This window comes from Mesocricetus auratus, unplaced genomic scaffold (genome assembly GCF_017639785.1).
Source record: "Mesocricetus auratus isolate SY011 unplaced genomic scaffold, BCM_Maur_2.0 Super-Scaffold_4256, whole genome shotgun sequence".
Taxonomy (NCBI): Eukaryota; Metazoa; Chordata; class Mammalia; order Rodentia; family Cricetidae; genus Mesocricetus; species Mesocricetus auratus.
Genome location: NW_024429182.1, coordinates 56,505,754 through 56,527,888, shown reverse-complemented (window position 1 = coordinate 56,527,888; position 22,135 = coordinate 56,505,754). Strand labels below are relative to the sequence as shown.

Here is a 22,135-nt window from a genome sequence, read left to right as displayed (position 1 = left end):
TTAGAAAGCAACCCTTATGTGCAGTGCAGCTGTGACACCAGCTGGATTGCCAGGCTAACATGCCTGGAATTACCCAAGCACATCATTTTGTGCAGTTACCTGATGTCTTTATGGTGTGTGAGATGCACATTTGTCACATCTGTAAGTGGCCTTTGCTCAGGGACTCTCATCACTCTAGGCTAGGATTAAGGGGCAATGCATGCAGATAAGAAAAGGGCACACCATTGTCAAAGCAACTAATGTTCAAGCCCGATTCTCCCCTGCTGCCTTCTTCTGTGGCTTTGAAGTAGCAAAGGTCAAGGCAGCCATGCAGGCATGCCAGGGACACTGGACTTGTAGGGAAAGTAGGGCACTTTGTTTTTCCAAGACAGGGTTTTTCTGTGTAATAGCCCTGGCTGTCCTGAACTTCCTTTGAAGACCAGGTATGCTTCAAACTCAAATATCTGCCTGCTTCTGCCTCCAGAGTGCTGGGATTAAAGGCATGCACCACTTCTGCAACTGACCATGTAAGGATAGGTATTCCAGGGATAAGCTCTTCCACCATTAGGGTCAGTCAGAAACAGCCACCAAACTGACCTTCTAGTGCCTGGGGGCTAAGGCAGGAGAGGTATTGCAGGTTAGAGGCAAGCCAGGTCACAGCAACAGCACCTCACAGCCATCCCTCCCCACCAAACTTTAAAAAAAAAAAACAAAGGCATCATACAATCTTTGTGAGGTATTCATGTTTCCTGGATCCTGATCCACAAGGCAAAGCCCCAGATTCAGATGTTTTCTTAATAGTTTTATCTTAGCCAGGCCATTAATCCCAGCACTGGGGAGGGTAGAAAAAGGCATCAAATACCCGAGAATTGTTAGCCATCATGTCAGTTCTATGAACTGAACGTTGTTCCTCTGGAAGGGAAGCCAGTTTGTTGCAGAGCCATCTCTCAAGACCCCCCAGCCCCCACCCCAGGTCATTTCTTAGGCCTTTCTCACAGTAGCAAGACTCCAGGGCCCCAGGGTGGGTCCACCACCAAACAGCTCCCTTTAAAGAGTGGGCTTTCATAGCCACATCAGCCAAGCGTGAAGTCTGCAGCCATTCAGTCAACCAGGGTGTGGCCAGCTGTGGGCAGTCAGGAGGGGCAGGTGAGTTGTCAGGAAAAGTGTTCACTTCGTGTTTCACAACTTTAATAGAATATTCTAACTATTCTGTACAAATTGAAAACACTGTATTCAGTTACAAATGTGTTATCGGGTAAGGCTGAGCACGCTCTACACGGCTGGTCACTGTGGACATGGCTGTCCCGGTTGCCAAAGACCACAAGCACACACACTCCCAAACTCCACACACACCAACCACCAACTGGTCACCAAACCCAGGTGTGGCCCTGGTGTGCACAGTGCAAGCTGAAGCTCTGCTCTACAGGCCAGCAATCCCTCGTGAGGGAGGACTTTGGCCCCCTGGCTACCGCCTGACACCCTCCAGAGGCGCCAATACCGAGTGGTCTGCATGGCACCGAGCAGCTAGTGGCAGGCGGCAGCAGGGCTTCCTCCGTGGGCCTCACTCTACTTGATGTCATCCTCCTAGTCAAGTCAGCAACACGCTCTCATAAGTGAGAAGAGGACAACAGTTCAAAGCCTGCCCCCAAGCACAAGTGAATAAATAAGCACAAGGGCGAACCAAACAGCTCTGGCCTCAGAGTGTGTGCCACACCCACCCAGCCCTGAAACCAAAACTCAAGGGAAAAAAGGGGTGGGTGGGTGGGGGAACTGCTCTAAGGCGAGCACAGCCTCCTCTACAGTGCTTGGGAGATGACTGGGGCAGCTTCCCATGAAGATCAGTGGATGGAAACTATATGGGGCCTCTTCAGGAGGGGAGGGCTGCGTGCACACAATCACCAGGCTCTGCAAGACACAACCCCAGCCCATCCTATGTGGTCTTCAGGCACCAAGGCAGCAGGTGCTACAACTAAATCTCCTATCCTGAACTGCAGCCCAGCCTCCACTGTACAAGTTAAGCAAAGTAAGAAGGGAAGGGGGAAGAGGAATCATGCACTTGGAAATGGTTAGATGTCACAGCACTGTCAACAAAATTCTGCTTTGGCAGGGACAGAGGCCCCTGCCTGTGGCCTGGGGTCCTGACAGCCGTCCACAAGGCAGCCCCTCACGGTCGCTGCTTCTCACTGCTGCTTGCACTCCGCTGGCTGGCTGGGTTCTTTCTGCAAGGAGAATATAGGATTTGAAGAGAATAAAACCAGCATCACTCAACAAGTCTCCCCATCCCACCAAAACCAAGATACAAGGAGCCCATTACTTCTTACCAAAAGGATGGCTCCTGAAAAGATTGAAAGAGCTGACATGGAAACAAGTCAGCTTCCCAGGAAAAGTCACAGGAGTTTGCTAATCTGTACTAATAAAGTCTAGCTCAGAATGTGCTGGGCAGAGATCTGATGGGGGCCCCAGACACGAACTACGCCCAGAGAGGCTTTGCTACTGTTACAGACTACACCTGCATCTACTAGCATCACTGCCTCTCCCAAGGGCAGCTCTGTCCTTGGGTATTCATGCAGGGAAGGCTGTCCTTCCCAGTGAGCTGGTTCAGATTCGCAGAAGCTCACGGCCAAGGCCAGCTCCTGTAAGAAGCCATGTCCACCAGTCTCACAAGACAGGAATCCAGATCACACCTGTCTGAGGTGCAACATGACTTCATTCTAACCTAACACAAAATCTGGTGCCTTTAAACCACATTCAGGATCCAGGGACCTTTGTATGGAGGCCAATGAAAGTCCAAGGAAAGCCAAGGACCTCAATGCTACCTCAGAGCTAAGACATGTACTCAACTCATCTGCTGCCCAAAATCCCTGGGAGCTACAACTAAAGCTCACAGTGACTATAGAGCATGGTGGTAAAAGCCTGTTATTCCAGGATAAGACAGGGAAATGCCATGCTCAATCAAGGCCAGGCTGACCCACCATGTCTCCAAGTAACTAGAGTTAGTGATGTAGCCCAGTAGTGGAGTACTTGTCTGGCATGCCCAAGGCTTTATCCTCAGCACCCCATCAAAAATCAATTATTTTTTGACAAGGACTATGTAGCCCTGGGTGCCCTTGAACTCAGATTATCTGTCTGCCTCAGTCTCTCAAGTGCTTTAAAAAATTACTATTTTGCTTTTGTTTTGAGACAGAGTCTCACTGTATAGTCCTGGCTGTTCTGGAACTCACTATGTAGACCAGGATGGCCTTGAACTCAAGAGATCTGCTTGCCTCTGCCTGTTGAGTGCTAAGATTAAAGGCATGCACCACTATGTCCCATTACTCTTATTTTATTATATGCATGTGTGTTTTGGCTGCATGTATGTCTATGCACTATGTATGCTCCTAGTGCCAGCAGAATTCAGAAGAGGGGGTGGTCAGATTCCCTGGACTAGAGTTATAGATCATTGTGATCTGATATGTGGATGTTGAAAACTGAATCTATGGGAAGAGCAGCTTGTGCTCATAACTGCTGAGCCATCTTTCCAGCCCCAATAAAATAAATTAGAAACAATTCTGATTATTTGACATGGTTATGGGATTTTAATAAGTAAAGTCTGCATTTCATAAACATTAAGGTAACACCAGAAGTGTCTGTGGTGTAAGTTGAAATCCCCGACAGTCTACCTTGAGACACCGCACATCAGGGGCAAAAATACACATACAGTGCCAAAGGAGAATCTTGGCCTAGTCTGACCCCTACCATATTTCAACTTAAAAAAAAAATTACTCTTAGGTGCGTCTGTATGTCTGTGTGAGAGTAGGCATCAGATCCCCTATAAGAGGAATCACAGATGGTTTCTACTGTGTGAGTGCTAGGAATTGAATCCAGGTCCTCTGCAGAGCAGCCAATGCTCTTAACAGAGGAGCCATCTCTTCAGCCTATGAACTGCGATGAGAAGAACACGGGCCTCCAGGTTGGGGGTTGCCATCCCTACCTGTGTCTAAGAGGGCTTTGTAAGTTGACAAGGAATCCAAGTCCAGAGATGCTATGGTATTCTCCGTTGTCAACTTGACAACATCTGGAATTAACTCAAACCCAAGCTGCTAGGTGCTTCTGTGAAGGATTTCTCTTGATTGGATCATTTGAGGTAAGAAAAAGGAAGCTTTTGCTCTGCCTGTTTGCCCTCACTCTCTGGCAAGACCATTCCTTCACTGGTTCTATTTGAGACTGCTTCTTTGGGATTCTGAATATACACAAGATCAGCTGAGACATCCAGCCTTGTGGACAGCAGGACTTTCCATTGGGAGATAGCCACTGATGGATTAGTTGGATCACAGACTATAAGCCACATTCTATCAGTTGTTTTTCTTTTTCTTTTCTTAAAAATTTTAAAAGACTTATTTATTATGTATAGTGTTCTGCCTACATGTGTGCACACACACCAGAAGAGGACACCAGATCTCATTATAGAGCCACCCTGTGGTTCCTGAGAATTGAACTCAGGACCTCTGGAGGAACAGCCAGTGCTCTTAACCCCTGCCTGAGCCATCTCTCAGCCCTTATCAGTTGTTTTTCTAGAAAAACCTAATACAGATGCAAATCAAGCAAGAGGGGTCAGAAGACAGCCAAAGCTAGATCTAGAGAGGCAGTCAACACAGTAGCCAAGGTCACTGACCCACTGATCTAGAGAGCATCAGGGAGGCAGGCAGGGTGTCCCAGGCAAGTACAACAGGGACAGGAGAGGAAGGCAAGCGATGCACACACAGGAAGGAGTACGAGCTCCATGGGCTGGGGTCCACCTGGGGTCCATAATCAGCAGAGAGGTAAATAAAAAAGGCAAATGGAACAAGAGGCACTGCAGGTGAGAAAACCAGTAGGTGAGGAGTGGGCACCTCCCCACCACTGCCTCAGAACATTGGCACTCTGCACTTTATAAAACCAAAACTGAGGGTGTAAAATACAAAACACAGACCCCAGCAATGTAGGTGATAAAGCTAAGAGCACAATCCTTACTAGGGTGGCAGAAGAGGCTGTCATCAAGGCAAGAGTGGTGAGGTAGCAGGCTTATATGGGGATACTATTGCTCCAGACCCCATCACTGCCAGGCAGTAGACAGCAGTGTCCACTGGTGCTCTTGCTGGGGTAGCAAGCTTTAGAAGGGGATTTTGCAAATGGGATACTTACTGACTTTGGATTGTGACATAACTAAATTGCAACTGAACTGTAACATCTGCCACATCACATCTTAATGACAATTTGGCCACTCAATGCTAGTCTTCCAGTCAAGGGAGGGGAGCCAGTACTTAAAAACACACAAGTAAACCAAATCCTTGCCCACCACAGGACTACATAAGATGTGGTTGTCAAGAGCACAGTGGGCCTAAGAAAGGTGGAGCTGAGGCCACTTACCTCCACCATGCCAGCTATACTAGGGAGACAGGCCCACACCAAAGCTACCTGCAGGTGGACACCTTCCATCATCTGCTGCTACTATGGCCTTTGTAAACAGGGAATCTTTAACACTGACAGTCAACTGCACCTACTGCTGGAGTGAAGATGGCTCCAGAGTGAGCCCACCAAGGGCGACTGTGCTGTCATTCTGAACTATTTTTTATTAACTGTTGTCTTTACAATAAAAGTCAGGGGCCTACCCATGGGATGGGACTGTGAGCTCCTTGTGCCTCCCACTCTTCCTGCTTTCCTTCCTTCTACCGCAGCATACATGTGCAAAGCTGTGAGTACTCCACAGAGAAGGCTTATCACTGGCAAGGGTCTCTCCTCCCTATTAGGTGCCTAAGAGTGAGGGACACTTTCCAGACTACATAGGGAAGAAAAGGAGTCTCACCACATGTCCACAACTGGCTCTGCCATCCTCTAACCAATCTTGAGGTGAGGCTTTTTCATCCCCACACTGGCAAGGATCTTCCGTTCACTCACTTGTCTGCACAATGCCTGGTATAGTGTATAAACCCAACAGACACCTACACAAATCCAAAGTGTCTGAGCCTGTCACAGCATAGACAACAGGTACTTCCCCTACCAGGCCTGTGTGCTCAAGGTGGCTCCTGTGGCCATCCTGCCAGCTGCTGACCTCCAGAGCCTCTTGTTCTGTCACAAGTGACGATGCCCCCCCCCCCCAAGTACAGCTAACTGCCTAGTTAACAAAAACACCAGGCCCTGAAAGCAGGAGCTAAGTCTCACTATTCTGCTGGTTTTACAAATGCATTTAGCCATGGAAGCTCCATACACATGCTGCTCACAAGGCCTGGAGGAATCCTAGCTCCTGAACAATGTGATGGATTGCATGGTTCTGTGTTCCAGAAGTCAAAGCAATGCAAGGAATCAAGTACAGACAACAGTTTGGAAGTTAGGTATGAACAGATTCCACCTTACCTAGAAATGCATGAATGATTAACACAAAAATTACACCTAAATGGGGAAAAAAAAATTGAAAGGAACTGTCAGCATGAAAGAAATGAAATGCATAAAATTATACAGGAGGCAACAGCCACATTCTCATGATACAAAGGCTTCCAGTAGGGGTAGGAGCAGCTTTAGCATAGCAGAGCTGCACCCCTTCCCAACATCAGGACCTCATTCCCTCTTACAACAAACAACTCCCGGACAACACTCTCTGTGCAAAATTTTTGTGTGCAGATTCCAGCAGCCCCTCACTTTGAAAGGTGCACATGAAGCCACAGAACCACATCTTGACCCAAAGACAACAGGACCACCCCTTGAACTGCCTGCAACAACAGCGTGTCATGGTGCTCCATTGCCTACATGACTTCTGTAGCTTCTCTCCACATCCAGACAATGAAAGAGGCCAAGTGCCCAAAGGGCTTTTTACCAATCACATGATCACCAGGGTGAGAGGCTCTCTTCAAAAAAACAGACATGAGAGGAGACAGAAGGCTCTGCAGGATGACAAAGGGGAAACAACAGGAAAAAGAAAAGGGAGGAGAGGGGATACACGGGAGGCTGAGACAAACACAGCACAGAGGCCAAGGTACACCAACTTGAAGTGTGCACATAACAAGTTGCCCCGGTCCCTGTCAACTGCACTGTGACCATGTGTCCATTCAGTGTCCACAGGGCATAAACCCCCACCTCTACCATCCCCGCAGGCTCACCATACAGGCTCTGTGATCCAAGGGTGATCCTTAGAGGAGAATAGCATTCATGACAGTGGCAGCAGCCCATCTCTCATTTTCCCTTCAGGAACTTCCTAGTGTGTGCATGCTTTCCAGGCAGCACAGCAGCCACAGCACCAAATCATTGCAATGGCAGCTTTTAGCATACACTCCATGCAGGGAAAACAGGACAACAAACAGACACTAACCAGTCAAGAGACGCAGAGCACAGAGACACCAGGCAGGAGTGCATTCCAACGGACCCCACACAGTCAGTACAGCTGCACTCGAGCAGCTCAGGGTATACTGTCTTCAGGTGCCTACAGTTCCCTAATAAGAGTCTCTTGAGGCCACAGAGAAAACCCCCAAGCTTAACATAAAATTGGTAGAGTAGTCTACCCATTTTTTTCTTTAGCTGTATGCATGTATGTACAGATGCCTAGGATACCGTTTCTGAATTTTCAAAGCAAGTATGAATGTGAAGTTCTGACCACAATGTTTACTTTTTTACAGCACACAATCCCCTCCAGGTCCTCTGCAGACAAACATGGGTGCTTCCTGTTAGAGCATTCCTCTAAGGAAGAGCTGGAAGCCTCAGGTGCATGCTCAAGTATACAGAGCTAAACACCTAGTTGAATCCAATACCTAATCCTCCAGGCACATGAGGTGTCTTTCCTCGACTGCAGATTTTTTAAATTAATTTTTATTTGTTTGTTTATTATGTATACAGTATTCTGTCTGCATGTGTCCCTGCAGGTCAGAAGAGGGTACCAGATCTCTTTATAGGTGATTGTGAGTCACGATGTGGCTGCTGGGAATTGAACTGAGGACCTCTAGAAAAGCAGTCAGTGCTCTTAACCCCTGAGCCATCTCTCTAGCCCTCAACTCCAGATTTTTTGGGATACACGTATTCCTAGCATCACTGCCTCAAAATGGGAAGCAGCTTCAAAAGCCCCACTGTGCAATATTGGTAGATTCAGGAAGTCTCCAAAGAACTAACCTTGGGGTTAACATCAGCATCATCCTCATCTTCTCCCTCCTCGTCACCTTCCAATTCCTATAGTAAAAGGAGACAAAGGTAAAGGGTGATGACTAGGGACATGACCAAAGGGCATCACCTGGACATGTGGAAAGTGACACACAGCTTATTCTGCACAACTAACTCAAGCTAATTCTTACACAAAAAACCTGGGCTAGAGATGCACTCAGTGGTTAAGAGCACAAACTGCCCTTGTAGAGAGACTGAATTCATGTCCTAGTACTTATTATGCTCACAACCCCTGGAAACATCTGCTTTAAGAGATCAGATGCCTTCTGCACTCCAGGAACTAGCACCCAAGTGCACATATATGTTCGACACATGAGCATGCTTTTCTTCAAATCTTAGAAAAGTATTTCCTTAAAAAAAAATGAAGGGAAAAAAAAGATTCAGCTGAATAGACTAATCCAGAGGCTCAGATTCCTGTGGTTTCTGCTTTCCACAAGCAAATCACAGCAGAGATCTGCTTTTGGGCCAGTCACTAACAATTACTCTGCTTATCTTTTTGCTTTCACAGATAACTTGCTCTGTAGACCAGGCCTACCTCAAACTCATAAAGATCCTCTGCCTCCTGAGTGCTGGGATTAAAGGTGTCACCACCACCACCCAGTTAAGATACTTTTTTTAAAGCTTTATTTATTTATTATGAATACAACAGCCTGCCTCCATGTCTGTCTGCATGCAAGAAGAGGATGCCAGATCTCATTATAGATGGTTGTGAGCCACTATGTGGTTGCTGGGAATTGAACTCAGGACCTCTAGAAGAGCAGTCAGTGCTCTTAACCTCTGAACTGTCTCTCCAGCCCCTAAGATACATTTTTATAAGCAATTACATGATCAAACTCTATGGACACCAAAAAAAAAAAAAAAAAAAGGTTTCAAAATGGCAACCAAAACCAGAGCAAGGCCCTTTGACCTCCTACCATCAAACAAAGAACTCAAAGCTATACAAGGTTGGGGTGAGAACACTGCATACCCTTTCTTCCTTACCTCCTCTTCTCCCTCCTCTCCTTCTTCAAACTGCAGGGGAAACAGAAAACAACTTAAATTTCTAGAACCATGATATAGCCCCAATACCAAGCTGATAAGCACCCTGCTATGCTAAAGGCAGCACGGAAGCTTGGTGCTGCTGCTGCAGAAGCAGTGATGGCTCGCTCCATCCAGGTGTCCGAGAGGCACATGCTGTTGTTGCAGGCCCAGCTCAACCCAGCAGAGCAGCACTGTGCTGTATGATGAGGGACTTTCCAGTACTGAAAGTTGCTCAAAACAGGAGTTAAGAGTGGGAAGGAGTGACAAAGAGCTACCGGCTGGAGCATGTTAGGTAAGTCCCCTTTCTATTTTCAGACTAAAACAGGGGCAACTAGAGTCATTTGGGAAGAGGGACTCTCAACTGAGATGTGCCTAGAGGCAAGACAGGGATACATTTTCTTGATTAATGATCAATGTGGAAGGGTGCAACTTCGTGGAACCACTCCCGGGCTGGTGGTTCTGGCTGTTAAAAGTAAGGCTGAGCAAAGCCAATAAGCAGCAACCCTCTATGGTCTCTGCATCAGATTCTGTCTCCAGGCTCCTAAACTTACTCCCCTGCATGATGCTTTTTGGTCATGATGTTTCATCACAGCATCAAATACCCCAACTAAGACTAAGGCTAAACTAAGTTAATCAGCTGTCCAGTTTCATACAGGAATGTGGGCATTTCACACCCCCGCCCTGGCCCACATACATTGTCATCATCCTCTATGGCCTCCCCAGTGAAGTAGAGGACAGCCCGTGGCACGATTCGCTCACGGAAAAAGTGCCCAATTTCAAAGTCAGAGGCTAAGGTGAATTCGGAATCTTCATCCTGAGAGAGAAAACCAATGCATTAGCTCATGTCAGTGGGTTAAAGATATGTTCATCATCCTCACCCTACCCTCAGCCCTTACTCTTAATCGTCACCACATTGAAAGCCACTTAAAATGACCTTAAAGTCAATGTTCAAATGGCTGTGAAGTAACATGAAAGCAGAACAACAGAGCAGATGAACTGCAGCTTTGCCACTTGTCTAGGTTTTCAGCATAGGGGCACTGGGGTCTCTCTAGCATGGACAGAGACAGGCATAAAAAAAACAAACATTACCCCCCCCAGGACCGAGGTATAATGACTTCATTTTAACTACAGAAACTGAAAGAGCAGGAGTGGGTCAGAAAGAGCAGGTGCCTATTCAGGAAACACTTGACAGAAAACCAGGACATTAGACAATAGTCTTACCAAAGATTCGCCATCTCCAGAGGCTAGAAGAAGAAAAGAGAAAACACTTACATTACAATGACAACTAATGTCTTTTTTTTTTTTTTTTTTTTTTTTTTTGGTTTCTCGAGACAGGGTTTCTCTGTGGCTTTGGAGGCTGTCCTGGAACTCGCTTGGTAGTCCAGGCTGGTCTCGAACTCACAGAGATCCCCCTGCCTCTGCCTCCCGAGTGCTGGGATTAAAGGCGTGCACCACCAACGCCCGGCGACAACTAATGTCTTAACATCCACATTGAAGGAAATTCAGCTGGTAGACAGTTCTGTCAGACCCCAATGAGGCACCACAGCACCTTGTGAACATTTTCATAAACTCCATTATTATTTCAGCTAGAGAAGGGTGTGGGTCAAAAAAGCCCAAGAATTTGAAGGATAAGCAGGAAATTAGTGAATCAATTGCCCTAGGGCTGGCAGTCAGTGAACTGGTGCCATGTAGTTTGACCCTGTGCGCTGTACAAATGCTGAATTACGAATGCCTATCTGTTACGAATGAAAGAATTCAAAGTCTACTGATGACCCTGCAGAGGGGTTGTAGCTTGTCACCCAAGGTTGATGCATCCATGAGTGAGGGTATACACACAAGACCACCATAATGGTGCTGACATTCACCAGGCCAAAGAGATGTGGGCTTCTTACCACACTCCATGAAACTAAACCAACCATCACCTGCCAGATGATTTGGACCTTGACTAGCTATGTGGAGTTAATCTAATCCCCTCTGCTCAACCTGTGGTGCCAGCATTTCCCACAAGGCCCAAGTCATTTGGTGTCATAGCCTGGCAGCATTCGCTGGCGCAAAGACAGTGCTGGTTGTATGAGCACCACCCACAAGAGACTGCTGCCATGTAGGCAATGTACAGGGTCTGATAGCTAGAACCCCATCTTCCCAGGGACAAGCACCCTAGCTAGCACTTGCTTTCTAGACCAATCCTGTAGGTTGAAGGTCAGTGGGGGCTATACTATGTAGTGTTTACTTCATCCCCAAATCTTTAACCCACCCCCTGCCACCATCCTCCTTTCTTGTTCACAGCACTCATCACTTGATCCTGTTTTATGTGCTGCCTGACTAAAATGCAGACTGAAAACTGAATGAGCTGATTTTAGAGTTGTGCTACTGTCAATCATCACTCCTATCACCACGTCTGCTTATCAATTCGCTGTTGCTTTAAGAACAATGTAAAGAAAATTCCCAGTCGGGTGGTGGTGGCACACGCCTTTAATCCCAGTACTCAGGAGGCAGAGGCAGACAGATCTCTGTGAGTTCGAGACCAGGCTGGATCGACAGCCTCCAAAACAATACTGAGAAACCCTGTCTTGTAAAACCAAAAAAAAGAAAAAAAAAAAAAAAAAAGAAAAGAAAAAAGAAAATTCCCAGAGAAACTGACTGCTTTTTTCCTCTTTCTCTCTTCTCTTGTCTTTCTTCAAGACGAGGTCTTACTATGAAACCCTGGCTGTTCTGAAATTCACTATGTAGATCAGGCTGGACTTGAACTCAGAGATTCACCTGTCTTTGTCTCACAAATGCTGGTTAAGGATCATCCACTTGGCCTCCACATAGTCAGCCTGGTTCAACATGTCAGTGTCCTCCTCACACAGGAAACTTGAGTACTATTAAGCTTATGGGTATTCTTATTTACCAAAACAACATACATTTTATTTTCTGGGTTCAAAGAAATCATAGAAAATGGCCATTACAATAGCAATACTCAGTTGGGCAGTGGTGGCACATGCCTTCAATCCCACCGCTTGGGAGGTAGAGGCAAGCAGGTGGCTGAGTTCCGGGCCATCCTGGTCTACAAAGTGAGCTCCAGGACAGCTAGCTGTTACACAGAGAAACCCTATATAGAAAAACAAAAAACAAACAACAATAGTAACACCCAAATGTTCCATGAGGGGTATCATGATGGACAACAGCAGTGCGCTCTGGGACAAAGCAAGGCCAAGTATCTAGATCCAGGAATGGACCCACCTAAGGCCACACGCACAACTCCGCACTTGCTGACCTTGGCTGCAGGGATGGACATTTATGTCCAATGATGGCCCCTTTACAGAAAATGACAAAAAAAAATCCTGTGCTTCACACCCATGCTTTAACACTGAGAAAGATTATGGCCAAACACCTTCTCAGCACTACAGAATTACTGCAGGACCAAGATAGGACTCCCCAAAAAATAGACTGCAGTAATTTTTTTTTTTTTTTTTTGGTTTTTCGAGACAGGGTTTCTCTGTGGCTTTGGAGGCTGTCCTGGAACTTGCTCTGTAGACCAGGCTGGCCTCGAACTCACAGAGATCCGCCTGCCTCTGCCTCCCAAGTGCTAGGATTAAAGGCGTGCGCCACCAACGCCCGGCTTACTGCAGTAATTATTACAAGGCTCATGATCCCATATTCAGAAAACTAAAAAAAAGCTTCAATATTATTGTTTTACTTCCAGTCTTTAAAAAATATAAATCTAGCCGGGCGTTGGTGGCGCACGCCTTTAATCCCAGCACTCGGGAGACAGAGGCAGGCAGATCTCTGTGAGTTCGAGGCCAGCCTGGTCTACAGAGTGAGTACCAGGACAGCCTCCAAAGCCACAGAGAAACCCTGTCTCAAAAAACAAAAACAAAAAAAAAAAAAAGAAAAAGAAGCTAGGCAGCTGATTCTGAAGCTTCGCAACTGTGAGTAGCTTGAGTCAGGAAGGGTCGTAGAGACTACTCCCTCCTGCCTGGGAAGCTGGCTGTTCCCTTCCATACACCCAGGAAAGGGACCATCCTCTCCTGAGGTGCACACCCAACTCCTGAAAGCTCAGTCAACATGTGGGGAGGGAACAACTTCACACAACACACTGAGCTGCCCTGCCCACCTTTCAGGGGGCTGAAGAAGTTGAAGAAGGACTCATTGGGAACTTGCTTGGTGATGGTTCTCACGGTGCCCCGACCCTTGTGCTTCTGCTTTTTCTTGATGGTTTTGACTGTGACATTTTTTCCCTTCTTCCAGTCAATTGTACACCTGCAGGGACAAGGCATCTGTTATAGACACTTTCTCCAAGAGAAATCCCATTACTATACAGGAAGGAACCACAGCCCTATGGAACTTTTGACACCACTAATCTGGAAACTAAGGAAAAGAACCCAGAACACATCTGTACGGCAGCTTACAAAAAAACCTTACAGTTCTGGAACGACAGCAGCACTCTCCCACAATGGTCCATAGGGATTCTGAAACGCGTCTTCTGCACAAGACTGTCAAGTGAGCATAGTGCTCAAGAGTGCAGCATCTGCTGTCTCTGAGCAAACTGAGGATTACCACACTCATGTACCCAACCCACAAGTCAACTAAGTGAACAGAACATCAGGGGCCACTGTCTGCTCAGGAAGAGCCAAGCCCTCTCCCACATGACAGACTGTCCTCAGGAAAAGATCTTCCCTAACTCTAACCCTAATTACTTCAGGCCTTTCAATCAAGTGGGATTTTAATGAAGCCCAAATCACTTAGTGACAGTAACAACACTGTGCTGGTTCTGGTAAGTGTTTTACTTCAATAGTCAGTTTCCCAAACAGTGAGACAAGGAGTCAACTCTAAGCTGCATCTCTACTGAGTGGTCTAGAGACTAATACTGACATGCACCAGGTGGTAAATGCAGTACCAAATTCCAAAGCTGTCATTGGATTGTGACCTGCATTGAACTTCACCACTGAAGAAATATTTTAGCTCTTAAGGGTTTAGGGCTTGCCGAGTGGTGGTGGCGCACATCTTTAATCCTAGCACTCATGAGGCAGAGGCAGGCGGATCTCTGTGAGTTTAAGACCAGCTTGGTCTACAGAGCTAGTTCTAGGACAGCCAGAGTTGTTACACAGAGAAACCTTGTCTCAAAAAAAACAAAACAAACAAAAAAAGAATTTGGGGCTTTGCTGGGCATGATGGTAGCATAGCCTTTAATCCCAGCAGAGGCATGTAGAACTCTAAGTTAGGCCTAGTCTACACAGCAAGGTTTTAGGCCAGCCAGAGCTACATGAGACCCTGTCTCAAAAACAATCCAAATAAACATTTCAGGGTGGGCTAGAGAAATGGCTTAGAAGCCCAAGATTTGCTCCCCAGCATCCACATGGCAGCTCACAACCATCTTTAACTGCAATTTCAAAGTATCTGATGCCCTCTTCCAACCTCCATGGGGACTGCATGCATGCAGTACACAGATACACATGCAGACACAACATCCATACACACTATGTTAAATAAATCTTAAAAAAAAAAGTTAGGGCCAAGGACACAATCCAGTGGTAGAGCACTTGGTTTTATGTATAGGAGTTGCTGAGCTCAATCTCCCGTGTTACAGTGCCACAAAAAATAAATAAGCCAGGCAGTGGTGGCTCCCACTTTAATTTATTTATTATGCATATAGTTTTTTATCTGTGTACATGCTTGTACCCCAGAAGAAGGCATCAGACCTCATTATAGATGGTTGTCAGCCACCATGTGGTTGCTGGAAATTGAACTCAGGATCTCTGGAAAAAATATGCTTAACCTCTGAGCCATCTCTCCAGCTCCCACCTTTAATCTCAATGCTTGGGAAATAGAGGCAGGTGGGTCTCTGTGTGTCTGAAAGTTTGACGCCAGCCTGGCCTACAGAGTGAGTTCTAGACAGTCAAGGAAGGCTATACAGAAAAACCTGTCTCACAAAAAAATAAATAAACAAACAAAACCTCTTCAATTATGTCTAGAGAATTCAAGACCTGGCCCCATTCAAACAGAAACGGAGCACAAGCTTGCAAGTATATCTGAACTTCAAGACATGACACACCTTCCAGCTTTGGCCATGTCCACATTACAGATTCCCAACTAAAAGCTACTGCAGGGCTTTTAAGTGCAGACTTTAAAAATGAGTGCTGGGGTCTGCACTCTGATCCTCCTGATTGTACAGTCATTTCTCCAGCCCCTAAGACTTTTTGTATCATTCTCATTTTCTATTTTTTTTTCTTTGTTGTACACATATCTTGCTGTACATCCTAGACTGGCCTTGAACACATGAACCCCTACACCTGACTCTTCATTTTAAAATTCCACAAGCATTACCACTTTTGTTTCAGAAAGACATATTCTTACCCATCACAGTCCACAATTTCAGGACCTTCAAAAGAAAACGGGTCAGCCTTGTCTGGTTCTGATTTCATCTTGTATGTTTTCGTCAGGACAGGATTGGTGAAGTAGTCGTTGGGTTCAAAGTGAAACTCTAGCACAAAAGACTGAAGCAAAGATGCAGTGTAAGAACTATCTAACGTCTGCAAAAGAGCTTAAGGGAACAAGGGCTGCAGACCTTCCCACTGAAATCAGCATTGGCAGTCCCACCCTTCTCGCTGTATGAAATCTGGATCATATTCTGTGCCTTGAAAACAGGATCCTTCATGGGAGGTGGATAGAGAGGATAGTCAGCTGCTCCCTTGAAAAGTGTACAGTATCCAGAAAAGCACACAGGGAGACAATACTTGCAGAAAATTAGGTATACCAAGGCCACATAGCATCAAGAAGAAAAAAAGACAATTCACAAATATGCATATAAAAAATAAACAAGCGCCGGGCGTTGGTGGCGCACGCCTTTAATCCCAGCACTCGGGAGGCAGAGGCAGGCGGATCTCTGTGAGTTCGAGGCCAGCCTGGTCTACAAGAGCTAGTTTCAGGACAGCCTCCAAAGCCACAGAGAAACCCTGTCTTGAAAAACCAAATAAATAAATAAACAAACAAGCAAAACTGGGGGCGATGGCACATGCTTTAATTCTACCAGTTGGGAGGCAGAGGCAGGCAGGCAGATCTTGGAGTTTAAGGCTAGAAACCCTATCTCAAAAAACAAACACCAAAACAAACAAACAAAAAAACCAAGCAAGCAAGGTGTGCTTTTTCTGGGGTAAAATGTATCAAAAAACCAAACCCAAACAACATCAAAACTACACAGAACTGACTAGTGCTCTGAGATATACACCTATTCACATACCAAAAGATTAATGTGCCTGATCTATCATAGCTTGATTTTGGTACTTCAGCTCACTGGAGGAAGCAGGGTGATGTATGCATTTATCCTCAACTTATTCATAAAGAGAAACAGACCCACCTTCTCTCTCTTTTTTAAACATTTATTTATTTATTATGTATACAGCATATGTCTGTATGCCCACAGGCCAGAAGAGGGCACCAGATCTCATTACAGATGTTGAGAGCCACCATGTGGTTGTTGGGAATTAAACTCAGGACCTCTGGAAGAGCAGGCAGTGCTATTATCCTCTGAGCCATCTCTCCAGCCCCAGACCCACCTTCTCTAACCCCAAACCAGTTATCAAGACACAGTGGGTTCATGAGTGCTTGCTCCTGAACTAGAGCACACAGACACTATCCCAGCTGGAAAGGGAAGAGCCCCAAAAAAGGCAGTTTTGCCTTTTTTCACTGTGTTTACTTTATCCAGAATTCAAAAAAGAAGAAACTACCAGAAGGGGAGAGATCTGTGCCATGCTGGCTCTACATTGGCCTGTTTTATGTTTTGAACATTCTGCATAATAAGCACCTGTGATTTTCTTGTTTTCGACTTTTTGGGAGATGGGGGAGGTTCACCCTAGCTTAGATGATCTCATGTTCACAGCACCCTCTTACTTCAGCAGGGAGCATAGCCCTGACAAGCAGAGAAAGACAAGATTGGCTGAGAATGGAAGAAAATGGGTCTCAGAAATCAAACAGGCTTCTAGGGAAGAAAATCTAATCCAATTGAGAGTAGGTAGGCTCATATTTTTATATTCTGAGCACCTGGAAGGCTGAGGCAGAGGGTCTGCCATAATTTTCAGCCCTATCTGACATACAGTATGAATAAGCTATGTCAAAAACCAAAAACCAACCAGCCATGGCGACATATGCCTGTAATCCCAGGAAATGTGCAGCTACAAATTTGAAACCATTTTAACCTATATTCTGGGTTAGTACAGGCTACATAAGCAAGCCCCTATCTCACAATGAAGGCAAAAGTATAACAACTGAATTTGGATGAACTGAAAGTATAAAACCACGGAGAACCTCTAAACTGCCTGTTCAAGAAAAGCAGAGATCAGGTAGCACAGCCAGAGCCTTGGTTAGGAAGGAGCTTCTGTGGCCACATGAGTAAGAGGGAAACCCCTGACCAAAAGAGGCAGCAAGTATGCTGAGCTCCCACTATTCATGAACCTATCTTCAGAGCAACAGCCAAATGTTACCTCTCACAAAGCAAAGACAGATGTGTATAGCTGGCCCCAAAGAACTGCTGATATAGAAATCCCACCTATAGCAGCCTATCTCCATCTGTTAACCGGGGTCTAGGGTAGAGATGAGAAGATAGAAACCTCTAGGTCCCTCTCTTAAAATCCCTTGCCTAACCCCTTATAGCAGGTGTGTCTCCAAGACCTGAAACTGAAAGCCACCAGCCAGCCAGTCAGTCATGTGTCACTGGAAATCCTGTAGCACTGGAATGGAACCCACCAACCACAGCAAGGCTGACAGATTACGAACAGTGCACCAGCCCTGAACATCCTAGGTTAAGCCCATCTTCCTAGAGGCTAGATCCCTCCCATGTTTGAAGCTGTCTCAGGGTAGTTTTCAGTCACATCTACAATGGTTATGTTAAGCTAAACAAAGCAGGTTACTCTCCTTAGTATCTAAATTTCTGTACCATTGTTGCTCATGTTTTCCCAATTCTTTAAAGAAAGGATCTCACTGCGCTGTGATTCAGGCTGGTCCTGACTGCCTATATTCAAGTAATCACCTACATCCTGGGATTATAAACTCATGCCACCATGCCCTGCTATTCATACGGTGTGCTGATCATCACCACCAAACAAGAAAATCCAGCATCTAAATGGGAAGCTGTCCAGATGATAACCACATCCCAGCAGTCACTAGCCTATAGCCAGCCTTGGAAAAGGATATGGTCTGTTATCAGCCAAATGTTCAGCTCACACTACCAACTAGAGCACCAAGAGAAGTCTGATGTCTGTTGAGCAGGCACACTCAGGACTGCCCAACTTTGACAAGAATCAGACCTTTTTGAACCTTAGTCAGTACTCACCATAGGCTGTCCAGGGTCTGAAAACTTCACTTTAATATCTTGCAGGTGTTTCAAGATCGGTTCATCATATTCCTAACAGAGAGAGAACCACAAACCATGGTAGTCACAGCTGCATATGTCCCAGACGCTGGGCATTTGTCCTTACCAGAATTGTTTTTGCCCAGTTAACTTCTGGAAAGCAAGGCAGATCTGTTCATTATGTATCTCTGGTGGTAGCAACAACATGCCAAGAATCAGCTGCCACCCGTCTCTAGAGCAACACCAATGCTGGCTACAGCAGGGAAGCTCCATGCTCTCCTGCCACTACTTGACACTGCAGTTGGCACAGTGCTACCAAGAATTCTGGCTACCAGCATCTGAGATGCCAGAGCAAAAGACTTGGTGTCAGAAGAGATGGCTCAAGTTAATTGCAGGTCTTCCTGCACAGAATCCACAAGGAACAGTAAAAATCCCAAATCTGAATATGCCACTTCTTTAAGATCACAGAATATGTCATAACGTACAGGAGCCAACAACTTGCATGGCTCTATGCTTTCACAATGACCACTGCTTAGACTTGTACTATAAAGCTAAAGAAATGAAAAGACTTGGATTCTCAAAATGATACACTAATGACAGGTGTAGACTGTTAATTTCTTCACCCTGAGATTGGCATTGAGTCCCAGAATTTAAGGTTCTAAAGCTCTAAGAATTAGGCCCACTAAAGGCTACCTTCCCAATTTTAAGTTCGTTGGACATGACAGAATAAAACCAAACCAGAATGAGGATACCTAGTAGGTATTTAAAAGGAAAGAAAAAAAAAATCCAAAGACAGTTCTAGAAGCAGGCTATACCAAAAGCAGTCACATCTCTGATGCTAACAGGGGGAGCACAGAGATCTCCACTGATATGTCTCACATGCTATGTACCTGATCTGAATTGAATGTCTAGCAGTCTATCATGCATTTATTGGCACATCAAATGAGAACCAATATGAAGGTATAAGACTCTCCCCAGGCTCCCTGCTTTCACACAGGAAGAACTATGAACAAGGTCTTAAGGGTACAGTGTTGGACTCTACAGGAGACTGCCTCTCAAACTGATATGAACAGAACTGCCAGCCTTGCCAAGAACTGCAAGAGAATGTGGCCCCTCCAGCAAAGATCCACCGGCTTCCCCGATCAGGGTTGCTGTCCAAGTACTAGCTCTCAGGAGACTTTCTATCCTCCTACAAGCACCTCCCAGCACCAGGCAAGCAGTGCATGAGTAATATAAGGCAAGTCCCTCAACATGCTGCAGGAACTACGCATCACCCCAATCTCTCCCCACTTATACCCACTGGACAGCCCCTCACCTGCACCAGCTCGCTAAGCATATCTACATTTCTGAAGATGGTGAACCAGAACTCAGGGATGCCTTTGGGGTTCAGCTCTTCTGCTGTTGCGGCTTCTTTCTCAGCTATAACTACTTTATTCTTCATATCTCCCTATAAAACAGATTCAAAACACAAGTCATTGAAAATACAAATTTATACACAGCTCAAGTCTTATTGAAAGACATTATTTCAAGGTCCATCATACATTTCCTTTTCCTTTTGTGTGTCTCCAAGTTGGAAGTTAGAAAAAGCATTCATGGCACTATGTCTACACGTAATTTCACAACGAAATGTCCCATCCAGGGGAGAAAACTGGAAAGGTGGCAAATTGCCACCAGATTTGTGAAAGAATAGCCAGTCTGTCTTGGTGAGCTTCCTGTTATCATACAATGAATACTACAGTAGCTTCCAGCAGACACTGGAAGCCATCCATTACCATCAAGGTGGAGAAAACCCCACTCCAGGCCAGGTGTGGTAGCACATACTTGTTATCCCAGCACTTGAGAGGCAGAGGCATGAGGACTACTGTAAATTTGAGGGCAGCCTTGTCTACATAGCAAATTCCAGTCCAGTCAAGGTTATATAATGGGATCAGGGAGGGAGGGAACAAAAATCCAAGAAAACCTTGTTTGCTGCAGCAGCAGCATTATAATCAGCAAACTTGAGCATGCAAGTTCCCAGGTGACAAGAACACACAAGGGCAGACATACTGAGAAAACACTAGCATTGTGACCAGAAAGGTCACACAGCGCCATGAAGGAGACTTGTAACACAGCCCCAGGAAGATGGTAATCAAAGAAAAGCTGAACCAAGTGAATTCTGAATGCTTGTCACAACAGCCTGCTATGACTGAGTGAAATGCAGAGATTGTTAAACCATCACATTGTGCTTTTTGTAGGTCATTCAGATCCACAGCTTCAACCAGATTCTGCCAATGTTTAAAAGAGTATCTCTTGCTGAGTGTGGTGGTGTATGCCATCTCTGAGTTTGAGGTCAGCCTGGTCTACACAGGACTACAAAACAAAACAATGATAAAAACAAAAGACTTCACATATAGCCACAAAAATTAAATGTATTTCAAAAAGATTCCTAAGAGGTAATTTTACTGAACCAAAACTACCTGTTATCTAAATACAAAATTAGGCTGACAGGGGCTTGGGTGTGACTCAGTTGTGGAAAACCTGCCTTTTGCTCATAAGCTTCTGGGTTACATCCCTAGTACCTTTAAGAAAGCAAACAAAAGCTGGGTGGTGGTGGCGCACGCCTTTAATCCCAGCACTCAGGAGACAGAGGAGGCGGATCTCTGTGAGTTCGAGGCTGGGCTGGACCGATAGCCTCTAAAACAGTACAGAGAAACCCTGTCTCGTAAAAACCAAAAAAAAAAAAAAAAAAAAAGAAAGCAAGCAAACAAAAGCTGCAAAAGCTGGGCAGTGGTGGCAAACACCATTAATCCCAGCACTCAGGAGGTACAGACGTGGATCTCTGTGAGTTTGAGGCCAGACTGGCCTACAGAGTGAGATCCAGGATAAGCTCCAAAGCTACAGAGAAACCCTGCCTCAAAAAAGCAAGTAAATAAATAAATTAGATTAATAAAAAAAAAAAAAAGAGGCTGGAACTTTCCATGGCATTTTAATGAGACTGTCATAGAAAATGGATAGGACATCATGATGATGGTCATTCACTTACCTGCTGGCCTAGAGACAGAGTGAGGCTGAGCATCCTGAGGTCTCCAAATGGGTCCCTCTCCACACGTGCTTACTACCCACTGAGGAGGAACATGTGCAGTTCCCACCCATGCTAACCTCTACCTTCTCTGGGCTCAGACTCTCACTGGTGCTAGTTACAGTTAGTTTTGTTCTGTAGACAGAGTCTCACTATGTATGCAGACCAGGCTGACCTGTCTCTCTATAGTGCTGGGGTAACAAACATGTTCCACCAAGTCTGTCACACTACAATCAATTTTTGCCTGCCTGACCTGTATTTCAATCCTGTGTTGCATACAACTCACTTACGATAACTGCCTCAGACGCCAAAGTATCACCATTGACCCATGCGCCCAATGGAAGAGAAGGGAACTACTGCAGGCCTGCTCTACAAAGCTTTGCAGGCAGAAACCATGAGTAGCAGAGCATGGCCTTGAGTTCACCATCCAATACATAAAAGTAACCAGGATTAATCAACACTACACAACAGAAACTCACAGCCAACTTGTCTTCTTCCTCATTCTCACTGTGCCACGCTGACTCCGCATCTGTGGGCTCCACATCACCAGTGATGAATTCTCTTCTCTGCATTAAAAGCCAAGAGTCCATCAG

At 45.7% G+C, this 22,135-nt stretch overlaps 1 protein-coding gene and 1 non-coding gene across 4 annotated transcripts in view; both read right to left on the bottom strand.

The window, feature by feature from the left end:
- Nucleotides 1-1,150: 1,150 nt before the first annotated feature.
- The window catches only part of Nap1l4 (nucleosome assembly protein 1 like 4), a 35,096-nt gene continuing 14,111 nt past the window's right edge, over nt 1,151-22,135 (bottom strand). For 2 of the 3 annotated variants that reach the window (XM_005064133.4, XM_040750927.1), the window contains exons 6-15: nt 22,022-22,108; nt 19,800-19,931; nt 18,467-18,538; nt 15,496-15,635; nt 13,256-13,401; nt 10,378-10,400; nt 9,851-9,970; nt 9,118-9,147; nt 8,089-8,145; nt 1,151-2,198 (exon numbers count right to left, since the gene is read on the bottom strand). In XM_005064133.4, the coding sequence (XP_005064190.1) occupies nt 2,160-2,198; nt 8,089-8,145; nt 9,118-9,147; nt 9,851-9,970; nt 10,378-10,400; nt 13,256-13,401; nt 15,496-15,635; nt 18,467-18,538; nt 19,800-19,931; nt 22,022-22,108 (846 nt within the window). In that variant the 3' untranslated portion in view covers nt 1,151-2,159. Of the gene's footprint in view, nt 2,199-6,348; nt 6,385-8,088; nt 8,146-9,117; nt 9,148-9,850; nt 9,971-10,377; nt 10,401-13,255; nt 13,402-15,495; nt 15,636-18,466; nt 18,539-19,799; nt 19,932-22,021; nt 22,109-22,135 lie in introns of all 3 variants that reach the window. The other variant, XM_005064135.4, reaches the window with a different exon arrangement.
- LOC121135644 lies at nt 17,791-17,917 on the bottom strand. Its single transcript, XR_005872744.1, has one exon. It is a non-coding gene; the product is annotated as a small nucleolar RNA SNORA54 (small nucleolar RNA).